This window comes from Lytechinus variegatus, chromosome 19 (assembly GCF_018143015.1).
Source record: "Lytechinus variegatus isolate NC3 chromosome 19, Lvar_3.0, whole genome shotgun sequence".
NCBI lineage: Eukaryota > Metazoa > Echinodermata > Echinoidea > Temnopleuroida > Toxopneustidae > Lytechinus > Lytechinus variegatus.
Genome location: NC_054758.1, coordinates 7,739,179 through 7,763,479, shown reverse-complemented (window position 1 = coordinate 7,763,479; position 24,301 = coordinate 7,739,179). Strand labels below are relative to the sequence as shown.

General features: G+C 37.6%; 1 protein-coding gene across 1 annotated transcript in view; it reads right to left on the bottom strand.

Annotated features, from left to right (window-relative positions):
* LOC121406152 (nuclear pore complex protein Nup205-like) overlaps positions 1-24,301 on the bottom strand; it is a 53,105-nt gene that overhangs the window by 3,765 nt on the left and 25,039 nt on the right. The window contains exons 18-33 of the mRNA XM_041597168.1: positions 21,029-21,119; positions 20,299-20,466; positions 17,159-17,404; positions 15,544-15,702; positions 14,558-14,650; positions 13,438-13,688; positions 12,729-12,920; positions 12,057-12,345; positions 11,069-11,304; positions 9,825-10,016; positions 9,115-9,236; positions 8,401-8,560; positions 7,863-7,995; positions 6,201-6,506; positions 5,731-5,811; positions 3,103-3,269 (exon numbers count right to left, since the gene is read on the bottom strand). Of these exons, the coding sequence (XP_041453102.1) occupies positions 3,103-3,269; positions 5,731-5,811; positions 6,201-6,506; positions 7,863-7,995; positions 8,401-8,560; positions 9,115-9,236; positions 9,825-10,016; positions 11,069-11,304; positions 12,057-12,345; positions 12,729-12,920; positions 13,438-13,688; positions 14,558-14,650; positions 15,544-15,702; positions 17,159-17,404; positions 20,299-20,466; positions 21,029-21,119 (2,886 nt within the window). The remainder of the gene's footprint in view (positions 1-3,102; positions 3,270-5,730; positions 5,812-6,200; positions 6,507-7,862; positions 7,996-8,400; positions 8,561-9,114; positions 9,237-9,824; positions 10,017-11,068; positions 11,305-12,056; positions 12,346-12,728; positions 12,921-13,437; positions 13,689-14,557; positions 14,651-15,543; positions 15,703-17,158; positions 17,405-20,298; positions 20,467-21,028; positions 21,120-24,301) is intronic.

The following is a 24,301-nucleotide window of genomic DNA, read 5'->3' as shown; positions in this document are numbered from 1 at the left end:
CAAAAGTCACTTGGTGGGCGGCGGTATCTGAATTTCAAAATAAAAATAACATGTCTACAAAGTTTAACCTCTGCTTCTTAACCCTATCTAGGACGGGGGGCCTCGGAGGCCCCCCCCTCAAGGTGTCGCGCGATATTTTCGCCGCGCAAAATTTTTTGACTTTGCTGCTCGCTGACTTTTTACTTTCAAGTCTTGCGCAACTTTTGAGACCAATTTTGCATCACCCGGGTACGCGGTTCGGAAGTTATGCGTTATGTAAGTGCATGCCAGACCAAAAATTGCTCAAAAACTTGATTTCGTGTACAAAGTCAATGTAAATTGTGTTTTCAACCAAAAATGTATGACAGGCATGAGACAGAGAAATTTGAAAAAAAGAGGAACTTCATGGCCCCCCTGGGGAGGGTGTGGGAGCAGCGTTCTCGCCAGTGTATAATACGCATGGTTCAAACACCATGTGTGCGGAAATGGAGACCAAGTGGAACCATGCATAAAATTTCAGCGAAAAAATAATACACTCCATGAACTCATCTTAGTGATATCAACTTCATTTATTGGGTTGCGCCGAAGTCCCACCAACTTAAGACCACTTGCAAATGAAAATCAGTGCAGGGCCCTAGCTAGCGCCGACGCTCGTTGGATGCGCATTTTGTATACTGTACCGTACATGTATGCACAGATCGCTAACTAGGTGCATGCACGATACGCGCGCGCTATATAGACGATCGACGGAGCGGCGGACATGTTTTGCAGATCCAGCCTAAATCTAGAAACACGACAAAGCCCTTTGACTTCTCATGTCTGGTCCGACCAGGGCCCCGACTCTTTTTTTTCTCGAAAATATTTACAATTCATAAGCTGGAAAGCTGCACTTCTCTTTCTTTGGACTGAACGGCAAGTATCTGTGCATTTGTGTGGGCTTAAAAATACGCCACAATGGGGCTTCCTTAGCGTCTCTATTTGATGAAAAGGCCGTCGCTTCCGCGCTCCGCAAGGGAGGGGTGAACCCCCTCCTCCCGCACCCACCCCCCAGGAGTGGTAACACAAGTCCCCAACATGGGTGAATTTTTTTCTGGCGAGAACGCTGTGTGGGAGGGGGGTTCCCCTTCCAACGTTGGGAAAATTTTGGAATTTAAGGTATGCAAAACCCCATTTCGATGCATTCTACAATCAAATTTTACTGTTTTGAAGAGGTTATTTTGTAGATAAATATAGTCACCGTAGCTGACTTTGCAAGCTCAACTTCATGGTCCAACCACTGCCATTTGAACTTGTTGGAGACATCCTTGTCAATATCACTAACACGAGGGTCATTCTTCTCAACAGTCTTCATTTTGTAGTTGAAGAAATTACACCACACACCCTACAAATTCTTGTAAAATCCACGATAATCCAACTCGAAAACGCTGTACGTCCGTATCACTTGTATTCAATGTAAACAAATGTATACACACGTGCATGCAGAAAGCTGCCAGCTGCATAACCCAGGGAGCTTTTAATTCATTTTTACAATTAATACTGAATATAAAATCCCTCATTGAATATTCGATGCATTGCCTGCTGACATTAGAAAACTCGCCAGAAAATTTAATGCATTTCACAAATTCACGTCACGCCAGCACGGTCAATCACACCATCGTAGCACACATGCAGTTCACCCAACAGAGTCACAAGCACACAGACAATCACCGTAACACACATCTAAGTACAGGCGTTATCACTCACCCAAAAACCATGCTGAAATACATATTATGTCATTAAAATTGATTTATCTGCGCCATATTTCCAAAGCACGCGACGGATTAGTTCAGATTCAGTAAGCGGGGTCCCCGAAAATGCACTAAAAATGAAGAAATCCGTGATCTTATCCGAGTTTGCAAACTTTATTTCCTCGCTAATTTATGATGGTATCTTCAAAATTCCAATAAAAAACCAAATCAGATTTTTTTTCTTTCTTGCAATTACGGCGATATCGGACTTTGCAATTGTTTTTGAAGTTGCGAGAGAGATCCCAGAGTAATCTTGTGAAATTTTTTCGCTATTCAGCAGCCATAAAAATAGTTAATATCAAGAAAATTGATGCTGCAATCAAAAAGGGAAGAGGGCGCGGACGAGAAACAACACAATTTGGTTGTTTTAGAAAATAGTAAATAGCAAATAATTTCATGCGGTGGCCAAAATTGATGCGCGAGATGAACTACTTTCTTATTTTACTTGGCCTAATCATGGTAAGTGCATAATTTCTATTTTCACAATTCATTTGGAGAAATATTTAGACCATAAATCACGCTAGTCCCGTGAGTATGGTCAAATACACGGTACATGTAAGCCCCTGGGCTCCCTGGGTTACCTGCTTTTTTCAATTTTTTTTTTTTAGAATTTCAAAATCCGCGGAAATCAGCCGATCCGCGGAGAAATCTCATGCCTGGTATGATTATTTTTAGTTTGGCTGGCCTAAATGTATGTATTTTATATTGTTTATGACCTTAGAAGAGTCCCCAACGAATTTCATCGAAAAAACAATGAAAAACGAAAGGTCAAAAAAACAAATAAATACATACGAAATTGCAAAAAACAATATAATACACAAGAAATTGATCTGATGTCACAATTTTTTCATTTACACTTGCTAAGAACATCATAAAGAGTTTCTATTTAAACAATTAGAACATTTTGAGGTTTATTTATGGAGTTAGAGGAAAAAGTATGATTTTGCATACTAATTACGCATAAATTAGCATAATTACGTAATAATGATTCGCATGAAATAAAAATTACTCTACAATTTTGTACATTATATCCCAGACAACCTGCGTGCCAATTTTTCGGCGCAATCGCGCGGTCGACGGCCGAGATCTCAAGGGGGGAGGGGCCTGGGAGGCCCCCATGCCATATGAACTCCCAAAATACCCCGGCCTAGATAGGGTTAAAATGAGAGCTCTTTTACAGGAAAAAAATAACAAAGTTCTGTCTTTTGAAACCCAGTGCCCTATAACATCAATGATATACATGTAATCTATTAATCACATAATTACAAAATAATCATGGCCCTTAAAAAGAAAGAAAAACACAAAAAAAAAAACCTCCCCCCAATATGATACAAACCTCTTTCAATTCCTCTGCTGGCAGATCCGCAATATTCTGAAGCTTGTGAAGGGACTGTTGATGCATCTCCATGGCAACCATGAATTGAGCAGCAGACTGATGAAGATGTCTAACGATGACCCCAAGACCGGGAGGTTTGCTGACATCAAGCGAAGCCATCGCCGAGGCTACGTAAAAACAAAAAAGGTTTGAAGAGTGTAAGAAACCTATGACACCATACAAAAGAAAAAAATTAAAGATGACAGACATTATTCAGCATCATTTCTTTCTCTACATTAGATCTCTAAGGGACAATAATTAGGAGAAAGGGTTGTGATGAAAATATTTGTGTCTGTTTCATCGTCACAGTATACACCCTACATCATGTAAGACAAAAGATATACAGAGAGAGGCAAATATAATTAAAGGATACCATACAAAAGATAAAATACAATACGACAATCTTTCTCTGAATTGAATCTCTTTCAAAGGGACATTAATTAGGAGAAAGGGTTGTGACATTATTTGTTCCTCTCTGTTTCATCTTCATCCTACGTCAAGAAAGACAAAGATATAAAGAGAGAGGGGGAGGCAAAGAGAATTAAAGGATACCATACAAAAAATCAAGATACAATATGACAATCCTTGTCATCATATGCTTTACTAACGTCTTTAGACCAAACTACACTTCTCAATCAACGGGAATATATTTTGTATGCTTTTTTTTTACAAATGAAATGTTAAATTGTTCAAAGCTCTCTTTAATAGGGATATGGTAATGTTAAATGCTTTTTTGGCGAAATATAAGGGGACTAACCCCATTTCATCATCAATAAATCATGTAATAACTATTTGGTCTCAGGGCTTGAATCAATTCAAGGCCATCGGAGGCCACATCATCGGATGCTCAATTGATTGACCTCAATACGCCTTTCACTGACTTTGGCTATTTTGGTATGGATAAATCATATATCCTTATATCTTTTGTCCATCAAATTATGCTGGAACGATGCGATTACCAAAGACAGGTGAAACCGATATTCCATTCCAAGGAATGGTTTGTTTGGATATGTTTATCTTCACGCCCGCCCTCTCATTCACTCAAAGAAGACTGTTTACGACCATATAAGGGCGAATAAGACGTGCTTCCAGAGGAGCGTTTCATCAACATTTTTGTCTGACAGGTATTTAGATCTGACAACTTTCCTTGATTTTGATTGGTTGAGAAGCACTGTTACTATGGTAACTGTCGGATAATTCTTTTTTGATACATACTCCCCTGAAGTATCTATATCCAAGAGCAAACCCCTAGTGGAATATACTCTCAGATTCCACAAGGGTGGCTACAATTAGGAGTGGGCTATAAATGAGTGATTTTTGGCTTTACTGTGGGAACAGTTTTTTGTGTTCCTTTTACCTTATCTGTTTATGTTTTCTGTTCCTGTTTATGGTAACTCCCGTAGGAACTCGGCAGGACAGCCTTTTGCTGGTAAACGCCAAGCTGGTATGTAACCAATTACCAATGAAACATTTTACGTCTAGGTTAATCAGTCATCGTGGCTGACGTTATAGACGACAGATATCACTCTCGGGCCTTTTTACCAAAGTGGAGACAATAGCAGAGTTGGGATTCGAACTCCCAACCTTGCGATTATGAGTCCAATGCTCTAACCACTGGACCACACGACCCGTATCTCAACATGAAATGACAATATTTTTTGTCTCGGGTCCAAGAAAAAAGTGTGCCGGGCCAAAATCCAAAATGGCCGCCAAAACCCCCAAAATCACAGTTTTGGCCACAACTTCTTTATTTGGTGGTCTTTTTCTCTGGTTTTGGTGTCTATTCATATGTTTTAGTGGGCACTCGTGTTACCCATGGCATTCAATACAAAACTATATCAAATTCTGCGAAAAATCTCATTGCTCATTAATTATGCTAATTTAGCCGTAAAATCATAAGTTCGCTCTAATTAATAAAATAATGCCCCTAAAATGCTAATTTTTGTTTCACATACTCTAGATAAGCATCTAATCAATTTTATTTTTCAAAAATTTCAACATCACATTTATTTTTCATGTATTCTATATCTTTTTATAAATTTCTTATGTATTTCCTTGTTTTTTTACTTTTTTTTTAATTGTTTATTCAATGGAAATTGTCGGGGACTTTATTTTGACCATAAAAAAGATAAACTTAATTGATTTTAAGCAGTAAAAGGAAAAATAACGATACATTTTTGAATTTTGCTAAAAACACTATTTGCATTGGATTTGTACACAAATTCACGTTTTTGAGTAATTTTGGGTCTGCATGCACTCACAAAATGTTGCGTAACTTCGGAACCGCATACCCGGGGGTCACAATTTTGATCTCAAAAGTTGCGCGAGACGTGAAAGTAAAAAGTCTCAAAGCGGCGCGGTAAAATAATTTCAAGCGGTGGATATATCACGAAAAATGTTGGGGGGGGGGCTGAATCAGCCCCCTCTAGTCTTCTTAGGGTTAAGATATTAAGGATGTCATGCATTGTTGCATAGCCATACCATGCATCAACAATACCTGTACATCAATAATATCAAGATCAAGATTCAATGGAAATGAATGAAAGGATTACTGAAAATCATAATAATGTGTGTAAGTAATGTGTTTACCTTCTAGTCTTTGGTAGTCTCGTGCTACAGCCTCTTGAAGGGAAGGAGTGAAGATGACCTGATATTCATCAGCGTTATTACCTGCAAAAAGGTCATTGAGAACAAATGTCATTTATCTTCATACTGTCTTAGCAAGAATACATTCAATGAAATGCAATGCACCTAACAGCCACTCTGCTAAGCCAGGGTAAATATAATTTTTCAAAAACAAATGCACACCTAGTTACCAATTTTGCATATAGCATTCCATTTTATCTGAATGCATGATAAAAGAGCATAGGTTCCTTGGCCGGAAATCGAACTCGGGACTTTCCATGTATAGCCAGGCACCTTAGACCACTCGGCCACGGCACCTCCTAGCCATGGTAATTATGCCGCATAAAGTTAGGGCACTTAGAGACTTCTGATAAAGTAGTGTTAAGCGCTACATACGTGTACGCAAGTACGATTATAATCATTAAGCAACCCACCTGAACGAACGACCACAGTTCGACAGTATCCAATCACATGGCTCACGATCTCGAGGTAGAACAACCTCGCATTCATCCCTTTGCCTTCCGTCTCGGCGTCCGCTCTGTGCTCTTCCTCCGCACCCCGTCTATCTGCTGCACCCCTCTGCCATCCCTCAGCACTCTTCAGCTCCTTGAGCCACTGGTCAAGGCTGCAGTATCTGGGTACCAAGGCAAGGATCTGACGATGGAGCCGGGTAAGATGGGTCTGGACCGGTATCTGGGCATGGACGCTCGTCTCCAACAAAGATGGGTCAAAGTAGTCAACTAAAACACGATTAAAAAAAAGTAAGGAAATGAATAACAATAATAATGAAGAATTAATCTGTTGTCTCACGATGCGGCAAACTGAAATTGCGACGTTTCGACTGCACCTGCTAGTCTTCGTCAGGCAATGAAGTGGACACTCGCTGCGCGCACCTTTTATACCGTAGGTGCCAGAACCGCCGTGGTGTTCACCGTAGTGTCCACTTCCTTGCCTGACGAAGACTAGCAGGCGCAGTCGAAACGTCGCAATTTCATTTTGCCGCATCGTGAGACAACAGATTAATTCTTTACTCAGATTCAAGCTACCACGATGATCAACATCTTCCGTACTAAGAATAACAATAATAATGAAGATGGTAAAACTATTAATGATAAACAGTTCTTGTATAGCATTCATTACATTATGATGCAACATATCTATACCAGGAAAAACACTATTTTTGGGGCTACTTTTCAAAACCTACTGCCTAAATCTGCAACTTTGTATAAGCTTAATCATTGCAGTGAACAGGGATTTTCTTGAGCTCTTTTTTTCCCAAATTTTCGAGGCTCAGGGGCGACATCCCCTGTGCCCTTGGGTATTCCCCCCCCCCTGCTCTATACGCTTCCGAAGGACTAGGCTATTTTTACTCTGGCTTTTGCCCCGGAGTCCTAATAAAGTGCACAAACATTTCAAGGAATCAATTCTTGTTGGTTACCTCACCTGGGATGGGTGAAGAACAGTGAAGATAAAGATCTTCATGGTCTTTCACTGTGTGTATTGTGTAATTGATTTTTTTTACAGAGAGGTATCTAGGGCCTGTTGCATAAAAGAACAACTCTGGTAAATATTTTGCCAGTTTTGAATGTCTCACTGTCAATGGGATATTTCCGTTTGCCAGAGCTTTTTTTAATGGCAAAACTTTCATGCAACAGGCCCTTAGGTCGGGCCTTGAACGTTAGCGTTGGGAAGACGTTACAAGGGATCAAACCTCTGCATCATTGTATAATGTCCTTATGTAATTTGGATTACAGGCACACTCCACGATGCCCAGTTTCTTCTTCTTTCCTTAGCTTTAAAATGCAAAAAAAAAACCCTACTATTGCCACAGCTTTTTAAAAAGAATAATTTTAGTAGGTTCTTTTACATTATTTGCGTTTATTTTTCTTTTCCTTTCTTGAGTATATCAAGAAGGAAAAAGTGCTATGTAAATAATAAGTATTCTGAGTAAAAAAATAATCTGTTGTCTCACGATGCGGCAAACTGCAATTTCAGTTTGCCGCATCGTGAGACAACAGATTATTTCTTTACTCAGATTCAGCTACCACGATGATCAACATCTTCCGTACTATAATAAGTATTATCATACACCTTACCTTCGCCCATGACAGTGCATATAACCCCTGTTACAAGAGAAAGTTCCTCAAGCGATTCTCTCTCAGGACGTTGATGCTGCTCCCGTAAGATCGCAGTGAAGGTGTCTGCGTGAGCTATAACAAAGTGGAGCACCTTTGAAAGAATGAATGAAATGGAATAAACGGATGGTTTACTGAGTGAATAAACTTACCACATATAGTGAAATAGTGTAATCGCTGCCATATAATGCAAACAATGTACTCAACAAATTCTTGGGTCAAGGGGGCAAAGATGGCAGTGTTGTAGGTTCGCAATGTCCAATGCCTCATGAAAGACAAGCAGATGATATAATGTTCACTTGCCTAGGCTTGCTTAGTGTGTATGCTCTCACCTGATTGGTTGCCTCCTTATGCTGACTGCCTAAGGGAGTGAAAATTGATTTGCATGTGCAGACATGAGGGATTGTATAGAGTATAATCTATATGTAACTGCCTTCTGAAGATGTGTACGTAATATAATATTCACTTGTCTAGCCATACAAATAGTCTATACTCTCACCTGATTGGTAGCCTCCTTGTGTTGACTGCCTAGGGAAGTGAGAATTGCTGTGCATAACCTTAGAACTGGGAAGAGTAGTTGATGATAGCGACTCATTACATCAGGAAGGAAAGAATCCACAGCGATTGCTTCCATGCCTTCAACTAACCTTGGGTGACTACTGTGAGGAGAGAAAGAAAAAACATTTAGATAGAGAATAATCAATGTAGGGCATAAAATTTAATATTCTATGGAAATGAATGAATAGTAGTATTTTACATTCATTTATACACAATAACGAAAATTAATTTACAATAATTACACAGGCCGTTGTCAAATTTACGATCACCAGGTGTGACTCTTGTTTTGTGAAAGGGGATCAGGACCCCGTAACACAGAGATTAGCAATGAATAGAAAATGTAAAAGAACACTTCTGATTGGTTCCTGGTTAGTATTTTAAACCAAATGTGCATGTAACATTGATCTTAATTGGTTAGTTCATTGAGCGATTGACCGCTAATCTTTGTGTTACAGGGCCCAGGTTGATATGTGTAACTATCCAGGCTTCGACTATGTGAATGGGTTTTAAGTTTGGGCAATTCTGATATGTAAAGTGGAGCTTGACCGAATAATGACTTATTTGGAATTATTTGAGGACTCCTCTTGCCTCCTATTGGATCCATTGGAATAAGATTTAATTAGAATTCTCTATTTTAAAACACAAAGTTAGCTACCTGATTGTGTGGTGTTCTGGTCTTAGGTCTATAAACCTGCACTGGCCTAGTCTTTCCATCAGACCCATCTGTAGTAATGCTTGGGCACCGTTGGCACTCTCAGCAACTCTCATCAATAAGGACTGTAAGTCAAACAAAAAATAATTATTAAGGTACAAAGATAGATCCTGATCATCAAGGAAATATCATTGTGACAAGAGGTGCTACAATCATTATATGAGAAAGTGACTAGATGGTAAAATCAGGCACCCACCCCCTTCATTCTCTTGGGATTAAACTTATGTCATACAAAAGGAATGAAAATATTATTGTTTTTCAATATTTATCTGACAACAAAATCATACAAATTGAAGGATGAAAATACAGAAATACAATTTCAATAATTACATAAAAGTGAAATTACAGAAAAGAATAAGAGTAAAAATATGAATATCAGGGCCCCATCTTACAAAGAGTTGCGATTGATACAATGAACCACAACTATGGAAAGCCAGCAAGGTCAACATCTCGAAATGCATGTTTATTCACAATATCTTCTAGATATGATGTATATCACACTTTCATAGTTTTCTTTAAAAATTCAGTGCTTCTCTTTGTTTACAAAGGACATTGTGCAAAGTAGCTGCAGGAAAAACTATGAAATTCATGGATTTCCATAAAAGTTGAGGTTGGTTGAATCAATTTAATTTAATACAGGGAGAGACATTTACCAGAGTAGATTCATATATGTAGAGTGCCTTCATGGGTTCTGGGTTGGGTTGTAGACAGCTCTGTAACGATTGATCCATGCGAAGTAGCTCTTCAATAAAGTGACTCAAGTAGCCCTTGGATATCAGGATACTCAGCCAATGGCCTCGTCTGTCAATGGAGTTGATGGCATCAACGACGGACAATGCCAATGTCTGTTGGTGTAAAGAACATAAATACAAACATAATACTAAAAATAATTGCATTTATATAGCGAAGAAGTAGCTCTTCAATAGATATCAGGATACTCAGCCAATGACCTCGCCTATCAATGGAGTTGATGGCATCAACAACGGCAATGTCTGTTGATGTAAAGAACATTAACATAAATATAATAATGAATATAATTACATTTACATAGTGAAGAATTAGCTCTTCAATAAAGTGACTCAAGTGGCCCTTAGATATCAGAATACTCAGCCAATGACCTCGCCTATCAATGGAGTTAATGGCATCAATGACAGAAAACGCCAAAGTCTGTTGATGTAAAGAACTTTGATATAAACACAATGATAATAAGATTACTGCAATCACTCTTTGCCATATCTTTCCCAGCAGCCAAATTGCCATGTATACCATGAAATGCGAGTGTTAGCGATGCATAGAAGCATCCTGCAGGAAAGACATGGTTCTATCTTTTGGAGGGGATTACTGTCCAGTGGTTACGACTCTGTCTATCAGAGAATGGGCTTAAATCCAAGCCATGGCAGAAATTATTTCAGCAGGAAATACACCCACATTATGCTGTACTCAACCCGGGTACGCTAAAGAGGTACCCATCAAGATTAATTCCTTAAATGCACTTAACACCTTTAGCAGCTGGAGCTGAAGCCAGGGTAATATATAATGCACCATTGAATACGCAACTTGATAATCAGCACTTCATATATGCCATTTTTAATCATCATTATCATACTGATGATGATGATGGTAATGAGAATGATGGTGGTGGTGACGGTGATGACGATGGTAACAATGATGATAGTAATGAGGATGATGATGGTGATGAATGGTGATGTGGTTGAAGATGATGATGGTGGTGATGGTGATGATAATGATGGTGATGAGGATGATGGTGATGATGATGATGATGGTGATGGTGATGGTGATTATGATGATGGTGATGATAATGGTGATGGTGATAACCATGACGGTGATAACCATGACAATGACAATAATCATGATGATAATGATAAACTTCCCTTACCCTTCCCAGTTCATGCCCATCACATGCATCTCTGGAGACCAGCTCACAGAATGGCTCTCCAAACTCCTGGATGACGGCAAGGTTGGCGGTCATGACCCGATGATATTCCTCTAGGATGGCCGAGTTCATGGCTGTCGAGGCCTGGAGGGTGGGGATCTCCTTGGGTTTCTGTGGGATCTGAAGGTAGTTGAGTAGAGCCCCATAGAGATTGGTACGGACACGCTGTTGGGCACCACCTGAAGGAGATATTGATAGACATACATGTAGCTTCACTCGCACACATTACAGGGAGTTCTACAAACAGCTATGTTGGACTAAAAGTCATATAGGTGCTAACACACACAAGTTCTAACATGATTTCTCATTGATCTATAAATGACTGACAATGCCCCATGTGCATTATCTGCCACATTTTAGTAAAAAGCATGCCTTTTAGCCAAGTATATTTTACATTGATTCTTAGGATCTTTACCAAAGCAGGTGGGCATTTCATAAAGCTGTTCATGATTTAGAAGGGACTTTTTGAACGGCTGGTGACCCTTTCTCACAAGCTTAATTAATCATTAGCGGCCTTACTTAGGTCATGTGCTACAGATACCAGTACTTATACTACAGTCAAAGAGGCTACAATAGAAAACCACCATAACCAGTCACTCAATGGATGTTGTTTTGACATGCAACAAAATTCTGACTGACTACCATGCTTTTAACTTTCGGGCCGATCAAAATTCCCTGATTTTTCCATCATTCGAGGTATTTTTCCCTGATTCGAGGTATTTTCCCCTGATTTGAGGTATTTTTTTAAAAATCAAATTCCTGATTTTTCCTTGACTGGAGAAAAGTAAAATAATTTTCCCTCATGGGCTGGGAACCCTACATAAGTTAAGACTATTCAGATTGAAATGCAGAACTCTCCTCAACACCTGAAGGTATGAAAGCGAGAAGAACTTTGAGGATCGCTGTCAATGGTGCTACAAACTCTACTCACCTGTTGAAAGTATGAAAGTCAGAAGTTCCTTGAGGATCGCTGTCAACGACACGACTGGAATCTGTACCCCTCCTCCTCTTCTTCCATCGGTATCCCCTCCACTCAGTACCGACGAATCCAACGTCTGCACCATAGACCCGTCTAGGACGTTGACATACTGTGACGACATGAGATTGGCTACCGACTGGGCATTGTCTGAGATAGAGCACTGTCGGAGGGTCATGGCTAGGAGAAGGAAGGCTCCGGAGACTGGTGAGGTCAGCTCGGAAACAGAGTCCTCTTGGTTTACCTGGTTGTATAATAGACATAATCTATTCTTAATTTAAAAAAATATTTGTCTTAATAACTGTTTTAATAATAATGCTTTCTGCTTGTGTATGGCATGGATTTAAGTTGCACTTCATAGTTTTATATCATTAACAAGGAAAATATATCCTCTTTATATGATTATGAGGGTTATAAAGGTTAGCAATTTATCGCTTGATTTTCACGATTGATTGTATATTGTAGTCTAGGGAATCATTTGTAGAAAATTGTTCTACAATCATTGCTAAGCTTTGTGTTACGGCCCCAGTTTTCAAGGACCTATAAGAACCGAGGTAAATCCACCTTTGTGAATTTAGGCCATTGTGGCTCATGATAAAAAGTGAATAAAGACAAAATATTTCTCACCTTTTGAAGGAGTTCTTGAAGGATATCCACAGTAACCTTCTGCCTAATCTCCAATGCAAGGGATTCCTGAGGCAAAGACGTCAGCAGCACCTCAAGAACCTGACGCCAGGCATCAAACCCATGGCGCTTGGCAGCCAATGAACGTCTTACGCTGTTCCTTGAGACAGCAGTTCTCAGAATCTCCCTAATCTCCTGAAGAATGAATCCAAACAATTCCATGTGACAGGTATAGCACAAGATAAATAGTATGGAAGTATGAAATATTGCAAAGTTCAAAAGCAAAAGCTTGAATGTCACAAGTTTGGTTCATGCCATGTACTAGACTTGAAAGCAAATAATCATCAAATGTTATAAAGATTAAATGTAAATGTTTTGATTGCTTGTGACTGTGTTTTGATTTGTTCAATAAAAACATGTCAAAAAAAAGATTGCTTTCTTTATCAATCACATAAAATGCCCCCCCCCCCCCCATTAGCAAAAGTAAAGTTAAACTGTTGCTTAATTCTGATTAAATTAATGTTCGAATCTCCTATCAATTGATTAATTTCTCTCTGTAAAGTGGGTATGGGATACTTTTGCTTTATGCAAAATTACCAGTAAATAATTTCTCTTCCATTTTCAATTTTATACTAGAGGTTGAGATGTTCAATCACCATTGACCAAGGTGTCTCAAGTCGATATGAGTTGGTAAATAACACTGGTCACTTACCATTTCAACCCTTGACCTCTGACCTACGACTGACCCAGATGCCCCATGTCGATTGAGTTGGTCAACCAGGATATGATGAAGAAGTCTCAGATTGCACAGCAGGACACCATATTCATTCTTCTCTTCGCAGTTTAAGATTGTCTGTTCTACACCCGATGGCTCGAAGGACTCCAGACGAAGCGGGGCGGGGAAGGTTTGGCTGAACTCCACGGAGTCCAAGAGCTGCAGGATACGTCTTCTCATCTGAAGGCCTACATAAACATACAAATATATTTCATGAATAAGTGTATGGTACAGAGTAATGTCGTGAATTAGACCAACAATACACTGACTTCAATGGTGCTAATTATGCATTCATTAGGTCATATCTTGGGAACCTATAGACCGATCGCCAGCAAATTTAGGTTGTGGAGTAATTTCATTATGCTCTACTGAGAAACCCTATGGTATCTAAAATGCTGAAATGCAAAAAAAATTGTGACATCATAACTATGGTAAGCTATCTACATCACACCTACAGACAGCATAACATGTATGGAAATAAACTGAAACAAATAATAGCATTACCATAATTACTCAAAATAACTTGTACAAATAAGGCCGTGTTTATGCTTCCACTTTTCAGGCCAGAATCAGCGTTTCCAAACGTGATTAGTCCAAAACACGGTTGCGTCCATGCTTACTTTCATTTAAACGCTGTTTCAAAACGCCGATCGTAAACTCACAAAAAGGTGCGTTTGTAAACGTCGTTTGACCAGAATCAGGCTTTCTGGGGAAGTATAAACAGAACCACGATCGTAAACGTGTTTAAATGACGTCATTTGGTACATGCTTCCGGTGAGATGAAAATCTGCGGGCAAATACAGTCGTATTGCTCCATGTTATCTCCACGTAATAACAACAATCGGAAAAAAAACTTTCGAAAAGAGGCGCGCTCAATTTGACCTCGCTTTACGATGCGAAGCCAGCTGGTGATCATGATTTGCTCTGAAAAGTTAAGCATAAACAGCACTCCCAGAACCACGTTTACGATCGGCGTTTTGAATCGACGTTTGAAATTGCTGATTCTGTCCTCGCAATGGAAGCATAAGCACATCTCCGAGACAAATACATCCCTTACCTGGCCCTTTAGTATCAGCGTGTGTCTGTGCCATGCTAGTTCCAAGTGTACTTGCTTCCATTGTAACTCTGTCCCAATCTACAGACCCATCCACTGTAACCAGGCAATAACAAATATCATTATATTCATTTGAACAGTTCCAAATCATTTAGGTCATTGAAAACCAATAAAATACACAAGATACAAAATTATTGTGCAAGCCTTGTGTGTAACTTACGGGTGACTATTTTTGCTACCCACATTGACAGTATCTCGCAAGCATCTCAAACGCAAACGTGCATGCAAGTCTGATTAGCATGCGGAAAAGCTTTGAACATGCTCAAACATTTTTGCGGGTGAGTTGCGGGTAATTACCAGCAACTCACCTGCAAGGTTGGCACGGAGCGATGTGACAGGGCCTTCATCATTGGTCTGCAACCCGATGTCCAGCACGGTCCTATGTGCACATGTTGTCCCGTATTCTGAAGTCGGGTTTAACTTAAACTCAGGTTTAAAGTTGTGGTTTAAATATGGATAGCCAATTGTTACATAAATCACTAACAGTAGAGATATCATATTTCAGCTCATTTGGCTCTCAAATCATTCATAATTGTCTAGGAAGTATAAATACATGATCGTCTTCACCATCGATGAATCAGGAAAGAGCACAGTAAATATAAGAAACATGCAACGTAATACATATTTTGAAACTTTTGGCTTCCCATAATTTTAGCCCAGAGTTAGACCATGGTCTAAGTTAAACCTGACTTCAGAATAATAATAATAATAATAATATTCCGCATTTATATAGCGCTTAATACATCGGAACGACGTCTCTAAGCGCTTTACAGACATATACTGAATAAGGGCCGTTGTGTGCAAGAATGACTGAATCAATCCGATCACCGATATAACAATGACCATTATTAAATGACATTATCAATTACAAGATTTATTTTCCATATAACCACATAAAATCTGCATTTTAGAAAACAGAACCAACATACCATCATCATTGACCTGCGAGGCTGTGTCTTCAAGTAGGAGACGCAGAAGACGTTGGCTATGAGACCTCTGACGATTGACAGCCGTCAATCTAAGCTCGATGGCTACAGACTTGAGAAGCCAGGCTTGTTGATTCAATAGGATACGCTCTTCAGTCTCTTCTATAACCACAGAGGGGGGAAAAAAACTTGTAAAAATCTTGTATAGCTGCTGTTGGAACAATTTTCGTATCTCAAAATGTTTAAAATGTGGGGGGGGGGAACAAAGATGGCTGAAATAACTTTATCAATGAGAAAGTATTCCTTTGACATTGAAAGGGATCTTGGGGCCATTTATATATAGCTACAGACTTGGGAAGCCAGGCTTGCTGATTCAGAAGGATATGCTCTTCAGTCTGTTCTATAACAAAATAACAATTATAGGTTGACTAGGGTACTGTTCATTCAATATTAAAGAAGAAACTGTTGTGATTTAGGAAATAGAAGGAATAAGATTAGGAATTAACCCTATCTAGGCCGGGGGGGGGGGGGGGGGGGGGCCTCGGAGGCCCCCCCTCAACGAATCGCACGATATTTTCGCCGTGCGAAATTTTTTGACCGTGCCGCTCGCTGACTTTTTACTTTCAAGTCTTGCGCAACTTTTGAGACCAATTTTGCGTCACCCGGGTACATGGTTCCGAAATTACGCAACATTATGTAAGTGCATGTCAGACCGAAAATTGCTCAAAAACGTGATTTCGTGTACAAAGTCAATGCAAATTGTGTTTCCAACCAAAATTCATAAATGTATGATTATTTTTAGTTTTGCTAGTCTAAATGTATTAATTTTATGCTTTTTATGATCACAGAAGAGTCCCCAACAAATTTCATTGAAAAAACAATGAAAAACAAAAGGTCCAAAAAACAAAGAAATACATAAGAAATTGCAAAAAACAATATAATACATAAGAAAATGATTTGATATCACAATTTTTTTCATGTACACTTGCTAAGGACACCACAAAGAGTTTCTATACCAAAAATTAGTACATTTGGAGCTTTATTTAGGGAGTTAGAGGAAAAAGTATGATTTTGCATACTAATTATGCATAAATTAGCATAATCACTTAATAGCGATTTGCATGAAATACATTTCTATACAATCTTGTAGATTATGTCTCAGGCAACCCGCGTGCCAATTTTCGGAGCAATCGCGCGGTCGACGGCCGAGATCTTAGGGGGGGCCTGGGAGGCCCCCCCCCCCCCGGCCATAGGAACTCCAAAAATACCCTGGCCTAGATAGGGTTAAAAATTGCAATATCCATTAGTAGATTAAGAAAATATAATACGGGCACATATAACATATGGAGTTACCCTTTACCAAAATTGTTTTAACTGGTAACCCTTAAAATTGCAATTTCAAGTTCCCGCTTTTCTCTCAACCTTCAGGTTGGTGTTTCACACTGCTGATTGTAAGATACGAACGACTTTACAAATGACTGGTGATCCTTTCCTGGGCACTAAATAATCACCAATGAACATTTGGTGGAAATCATTTCTTACAAGAATGTATCACTAGGTGTTCGTATAGTTGCTCATAACTTATGAACAGCTTTATGAAACAGCCGCCAGGCCTTACCTCCATTGCCGTTGGTAAACGGAGCATGCCTGAGATGCTTGTAGAAGAAGTCTTGAGTGGTGCGGAGGTAGCGCATGGTGGGAGCGCTGGTCTCACGGTTCGCGCACAGACGGTATATGAGCTCGTAGGCAAGCTCGGCTAGCTGAGGCGTGTTGTGGATAGCCGACGGGCCAGAGTGGGACGTGATGCCGCGCTCTAGGACCGAGACGACCGCGTGGAGGCAGGTGCGTGGGGAGCCAAGCACACCTAATAGACAAGGAAATAAGAAAAAACTTTACAGGGTTGGATTTGGGGGAAATTTCAGGCGGGAAATACTGGAAAAACCTTATACATGCCTGGAAATACTAAGGATGTACAGGAAAATGCTAGAACATGCTTAAGAAACATCTGGGCAATACCTGAAAATATTCAAGAAGTGTGTTTTTGTAGTATTTTCCTGCATTTCCATCTATTACTCATTTCCCTAATATATTACTGAGGCAGTATTTCCCACTCCAGCCATTTCATAAACAAAACACAATACATTTTAATGAACAGACATCAGAAAAACAAAAAGTAAAATGACAATACACAGATGTACCCAACCACCCCAAAACAAACAATAAGTCACCAAAAATGAATACTGAGATCTAAATTGAGCTTGATTAAGCACTTCATAACCTAAAAGAAAATAATAGTTACATTTATATAGCGCTTATTACACTTTGTTTCTAAGCGCTTTACATTGCAATAATTACCCCGGTCATCGAATCGTTGCATGCCTGCACACAATGATATATGATATTAAATATCTGTAGGGGAAGGCGGGGTAAGTTGTGACAGTTTTTGCTTTTTGCATGTTAGAATTGATATGATTAATAATCTTGTCGAAATAAGTACCTTGCCTTGAAATTTAATTCTTCTGAAATATTTTCCACCTTTATATAATTTTCTATCCCCACACTGAAAGTCATCGTGACCTTTGAAAAAAACGATGTCAAATGGCTCAACTTGCCCCATATATGGGGTAAGTTTGAGCCACCTTCTGGGGTAAGTTGAGCCACAAAAACTATGTACAAAATGTATGGGGGAGAACCAGCATGTCAATTTTTTGTTTAAAGTCTTTTCACTTGCTAATTCTCTATAAATACTAACATCCTGTAAAAGGAAAAGAGCAGTCATGTAAGTTTGCTCCTTTCAGCCTGCATTTCAATTGATTTTTATGGTTTGTTTATTTTTTAAGATACATTACCATAGGAATTACCATGGCTCTACTTGCCCCATGCTGTTTGGCTCAACTTACCCCAGTCCGAACTTAGTGCGATAATTTTGTATCCACACATTTATTATGCATCCATCATATAAAAGACAATGACAAGAATGAAGATCCATACATGGACTAATAATGTTGTTATCATGTCTGTATTATATTTAAAGACATGTGTGTTTATAAAGCACTTATCTATTTCACACTCTTTTTTACTTTTTTGGCTGAAATTCATATTTTTCCCTCTAAAAACTAGTTTTTGTTTCAAAGTTGGAAACAATGTGGTGGGGTTAGGGGTTATGCTATGGGTCATCAATACATGACACCACCACAATGTCTGACTCATTCATTATTGGCCTGGGGCTGGTGGCTCAACTTGCCCCTATGCTCAACTTACCCCGCCTTCCCCTAACCCTAAAAAGACTGGGGGGGCCTTTTAGGCCCCCCCCTGTACATAAATCGCGATAACTTTTTTGCGCATGAAGCATTCGCGCCGCCATTTCATGACTTTTTTCTCTCGAGTTTTGCGCAACTTTTGATACCAAATTTGTATACCCCCATGCCGCGGTTACGGAGTTACGTAACATTTTCGTATCACATGTCACGTAAGAAATTGAAATTTGTATTCGTTTGTGTGTAAAGTGTATGGTATTTGAATGAATGTTATACACATTGTTTTCTAACTACATTTTTATTTGTTTCTTTCTATATTATGTCACTTGTGAATTCAAGTAGCAGTTCTAGGATATGAAAATAATGAAAAACATTGCATAAAAAAATAAAGAAATACATAAGAAATGCAAAATAAAGAAATACATAAGAAATTAAAATAAAAGAAAAACATAAGAAAAGTAGTGCAAAATACCAGAATCGCTTGCACAACTATATTTTTGGGTGCAGGAAACACTGAATAGACAAGTAATGTCACACTTTAGTTGATTATGCTATAATTGATATTGAATAAGTTATATATTACACAAACCCAAAATATATCTAGAATACTCAAGAATTTGCAAACAGGAATTTATGGACCGCAATAGGTACCAAAATATGAAAAATTCAATTTTTTGATAAAAATTTGCATATTCGCATAATTAATTATGAATATAATTTGCATAAATTATGTGATATCTCCTATGCTTTGTTTTCACCAGCTAGTGTACATGTAACACATCACTTGTGTATCTTCCAAGATTGCTTTGTCTCATTGCAAGAGAGTGTAATGCAATAAAACATGCCAATTATTGTATTTCTCTACATAATGCATGCGGAGTACTTATTTGCATATTTAGTAATTACTAATTTGCATAAGCATATCTAATAATTCAAGCATGAAACAACACAATTCCATGATAAACAACCTCTTCTTACAGCTGAAAACCTTGAAACGGGAATTTATGGACCGCAATAGGTACCAAAGTATGAAAAATTCAATTTTTTGATAAAAATTTGCATATTCGCATAATTAATTATGCATATATTAAAAAATACAATGAATATCAGTATTTTGACTATGTTTTCTTTTAGAGGACATGACAAAAGATGTGTGTGCCAAATTTGGTTGCGATCGGACGACCAACAACCGAGATCTTAGGGGGGGGGCCCAAAAGGCCCCCCCCCCCAGTTTTTCTAGCCTCCAAAATAGCCCAGTCTTTTTAGGGTTAAATAATAGATATCTTTAAAATTATATATTACTTGTCCAAATTAATAAACCCTTATAAATAAGTGATTGAATGCAGAGAAAATTCTGTGAGAACTTCGAAAAAAAATAGGGAGAAAACAAGGTTTGAAGTTCAGGATTAATTCAAGCATGAGATGTGCACAATATGAAATATCGGTGAAACTTCCGAGAGTCGCCACAACATTCTCAATAAATATTATTATCACTTAATACCTGGGTCTTGTAGTTCAGTCTTGTTAACCGGTTTCCTTGTGTTATAGCCGAGGAGGAAGTGTGCGAGGTTAGGTCCTGGTTGACCGAGTGAGAATAAGAGGAGTCTCATGGCATAGAGACGTGTTTGGCTGTGAAGTCGAGAGGATTCATCGCTGCCATGGTCAGCATCTTAGAGACACACAAAGAAATATAAGAACAAATAAGGGGGAAAAATGCATACATCACATAATTTGTACTTTTCATGAACTATAGCGCAATTAAATCCAGTAAGGGGAGAAAATCCAGTGCCATGACATTTTCTCTGGCGACAATTGCTCCGCTGTAAATTCCACACACTAATGAAATGATAGACTTCATCCCTGGATTTAATGCTATACCTATCCTAAACCTAACCGTAAACCTAACATAAAACCCTATTGAAACCCTAAACCTACATCTTAGACAAAATAAAGCCCAAAGCAATTGTCGCAGGAGCATATGTCATGTCACCTAAAATACATATACAATATATTTAAACAAGTATGGTGTTTGCTAAAACCAGATAACCTGGGTTTGTATGTTTTATTACATTTTGTTAATTAATAAAGATTAATTAATAAAGAGTTGATTTATATGCACAAAATAAAACAATCACAAACAAGGAAATGTCATCAAGCACTTAACTTGATGTTTATTTACCCAGATACTATCAAATTATGAATAATTTGTATTGTTGTGCATGATTATTTACCTTCTTCTTGAAAAGCTTCGGTCTCAGTTACTTCCAGATCTTCTACCTCAAGACACTCGACAAATCCATGAAGAATACGACCTGATTCCTCCTGAAACAACATTATATCATCAAATAACATAAGTAATAAACACAGGGCCACATCTCATAAACACTTGAGATTGATCCAATCAATCTTAACAAATTACATCCATTATTGTCAGAATACAGATAGGAAGTGCACATAAAGAGGAGCACAAAGATCTGTCAAGACACAACTGCATTAAGACTATACATGCACATCACATTTAGAAAATGCTTTGGAAAAGATGTACACACATTCTGGATTTTGGTATTGTTGGCTTTCCATAGTTGCGATTGATCGGATCAATTGTAAATATTGTGAAATGAGACCCAGGAGATGCATGCTCAGGATATCTATTATGAAGAAAATCACTAGATATTATAAGGGACTTCTTTGTAATCACCGAAAGAAATCAAAGGAGACAAGTCTATTGTTGTTTATATTTGCATGTATTTTGGTCATTGGCGGTTATCATGATATATTATTCCGTTTGGCATTATTTTTGCAGTTTGTTATCTTCAAAATATAATTTTTTTTTCATATTTTGCAACATTGTTACCACTCCTGTCTGTAGACCAGTCATTGTGGTACATGCAATTTATCTCTCCAAGCAATTGATAGACGCAGGAATATTTCATGCGCCGGGTTTATTACCAATTGTTATTACAGATTGTTAAAAGTGGCATATAGTGGCATTGTCATTTTTGCATTTTATATGTGGCATTATTTCACAGATATTATTTTTGCAATAAGTAGATGATTTTGTGGTATTGTTTACCACTCCTGTCTGATTGCCTATAAAGTGCAGACCGGTCATGGTGTGATTCATCTCCAAGCAATCTATAGACTCAGGAATAGTGGCTCATCCTGTTGTTATCAATTTATTTTCCCATGATGGGATCATCGTGGTCAAGTGGTTCTGTCTCTCGTCTTTCAGAGGGTCCAGGGTTAGAATCCTAGCCATGGTATGTCTTCTTTCAGCAAACACGCTGTGTTGCACTCCACCCAGGTTAGGTGAATGAGTATCTGCATGGCAGGATTTTTTTTAATTCCAACATATATAAATCCGGCAATCAGTGTGTTCTTACTCCATTTGCATTTTATATGTGCAAATGGAAACAGTTGTAGAGACAACTGTTCATTTTATAAAAACAGTTGCTCACATTGCTAGTTATTGCTTTATTTTTGTTATATTGTTATATTGCTATATTGTTATATCGCCATTTGTTATATTGCTATGTTGCTATATTGCCTGTTGTTATATTGCCATTTGTTATATGGCAATGTTGTTATATTGCCATTTGTTATATGGCAATGTTGTTATATTGCCATTTGTTATATGGCTATGTTGTTATATTGCCATTTGTTATATTGCCATTTGTTATATTGATGTGTTGTTATATTGCCATTTGTTATATGGCAATGTTGTTATATTGCCATTTGTTATAATGCTATTTGTTATATTGTCATTTGTTATATTGCCATTTGTTATATTGCTGTGTTGTTATATTGCCATTTGTTATATGGCAATGTTGTTATATTATCATTTGTTATATGGCTATGTTGTTATATTGCCATTTGTTATAATGCTATTTGTTATATGGCAATGTTGTTATATTGCCATTTGTTATATGGCAATGTTGTTATATTGCCATTTGTTATATGGCTATGCTGTTATATGGCCATTTGTTATATTGCTATGTTGTTATATTGCTATGTTGTTATATTGCCATTTGTTATATGGCTATGTTGTTATATTGACATTTGTTATATTGCTATGTTGTTATATTGCCATTTGTTATATGGCTATGTTGTTATATTGCCATTTGTTATATGGCAATGTTGTTATATTGCCATTTGTTATATGGCTATGTTGTTATATTGCCATTTGTTATATGGCTATGTTGTTATATTGTCATTTGTTATATGGCAATGTTGTTATACTGCCATTTGTTATATGGCAATGTTGTTATATTGCTATTTGTTATATGGCAATGTTGTTATATTGCCATTTGTTATATGGCAATGTTGTTATATTGCTATTTGTTATATGGCAATGTTGTTATATTGCCATTTGTTATATGGCAATGTTGTTATATTGACATTTGTTATATGGCTATGTTGTTATATTGCCATTTGTTATATGGCTATGTTGTTATATTGCCATTTGTTATATGGCAATGTTGTTATATTGCCATTTGTTATATGGCTATGTTGTTATATTGCCATTTGTTATATGGCAATGTTGTTATACTGCCATTTGTTATATGGCAATGTTGTTATATTGCCATTTGTTATATGGCTATGTTGTTATATTGCCATTTGTTATATGGCTATGTTGTTATATTGCCATTTGTTATATGGCAATGTTGTTATATTGCCATTTGTTATATGGCTATGTTGTTATATTGCCATTTGTTATATGGCTATGATGTTATATTGTCATTCGTTATATGGCTATGTTGTTATATTGCCATTTGTTATATGGCTATGTTGTTATATTGTCATTTGTTATATGGCAATGTTGTTATATTGCCATTTGTTATATGGCAATGTTGTTATATTGACATTTGTTATATGGCAATGTTGTTATATTGCCATTTGTTATAATGCTATTTGTTATATGGCAATGTTGTTATATTGCTATTTGTTATATGGCAATGTTGTTATATTGACATTTGTTATAATGCTATTTGTTATATGGCAATGTTGTTATATTGCCATTTGTTATAGGGCAATGTTGTTATATTGCCATTTGTTATATGGCAATGTTGTTATTTTGCCATTTGTTATATGGCTATGTTGTTATATTGCCATTTGTTATATGGCAATGTTGTTATATTGCTATTTGTTATATGGCAATGTTGTTATATTGCCATTTGTTATATGGCTATGTTGTTATATTGCCATTTGTTATATGGCTATGTTGTTATATTGACATTTGTTATATTGCAATGTTGTTATATTGACATTTGTTATATGGCAATGTTGTTATATTGCCATTTGTTATATGGCAATGTTGTTATATTGCTATTTGTTATATGGCAATGTTGTTATATTGCCATTTGTTATATGGCTATGTTGTTATATTGTCATTTGTTATATGGCTCTGTTGTTATATTGTCATTTGTTATATGGCAATGTTGTTATATTGCTATTTGTTATATGGCAATGTTGTTATATTGACATTTGTTATATGGCAATGTTGT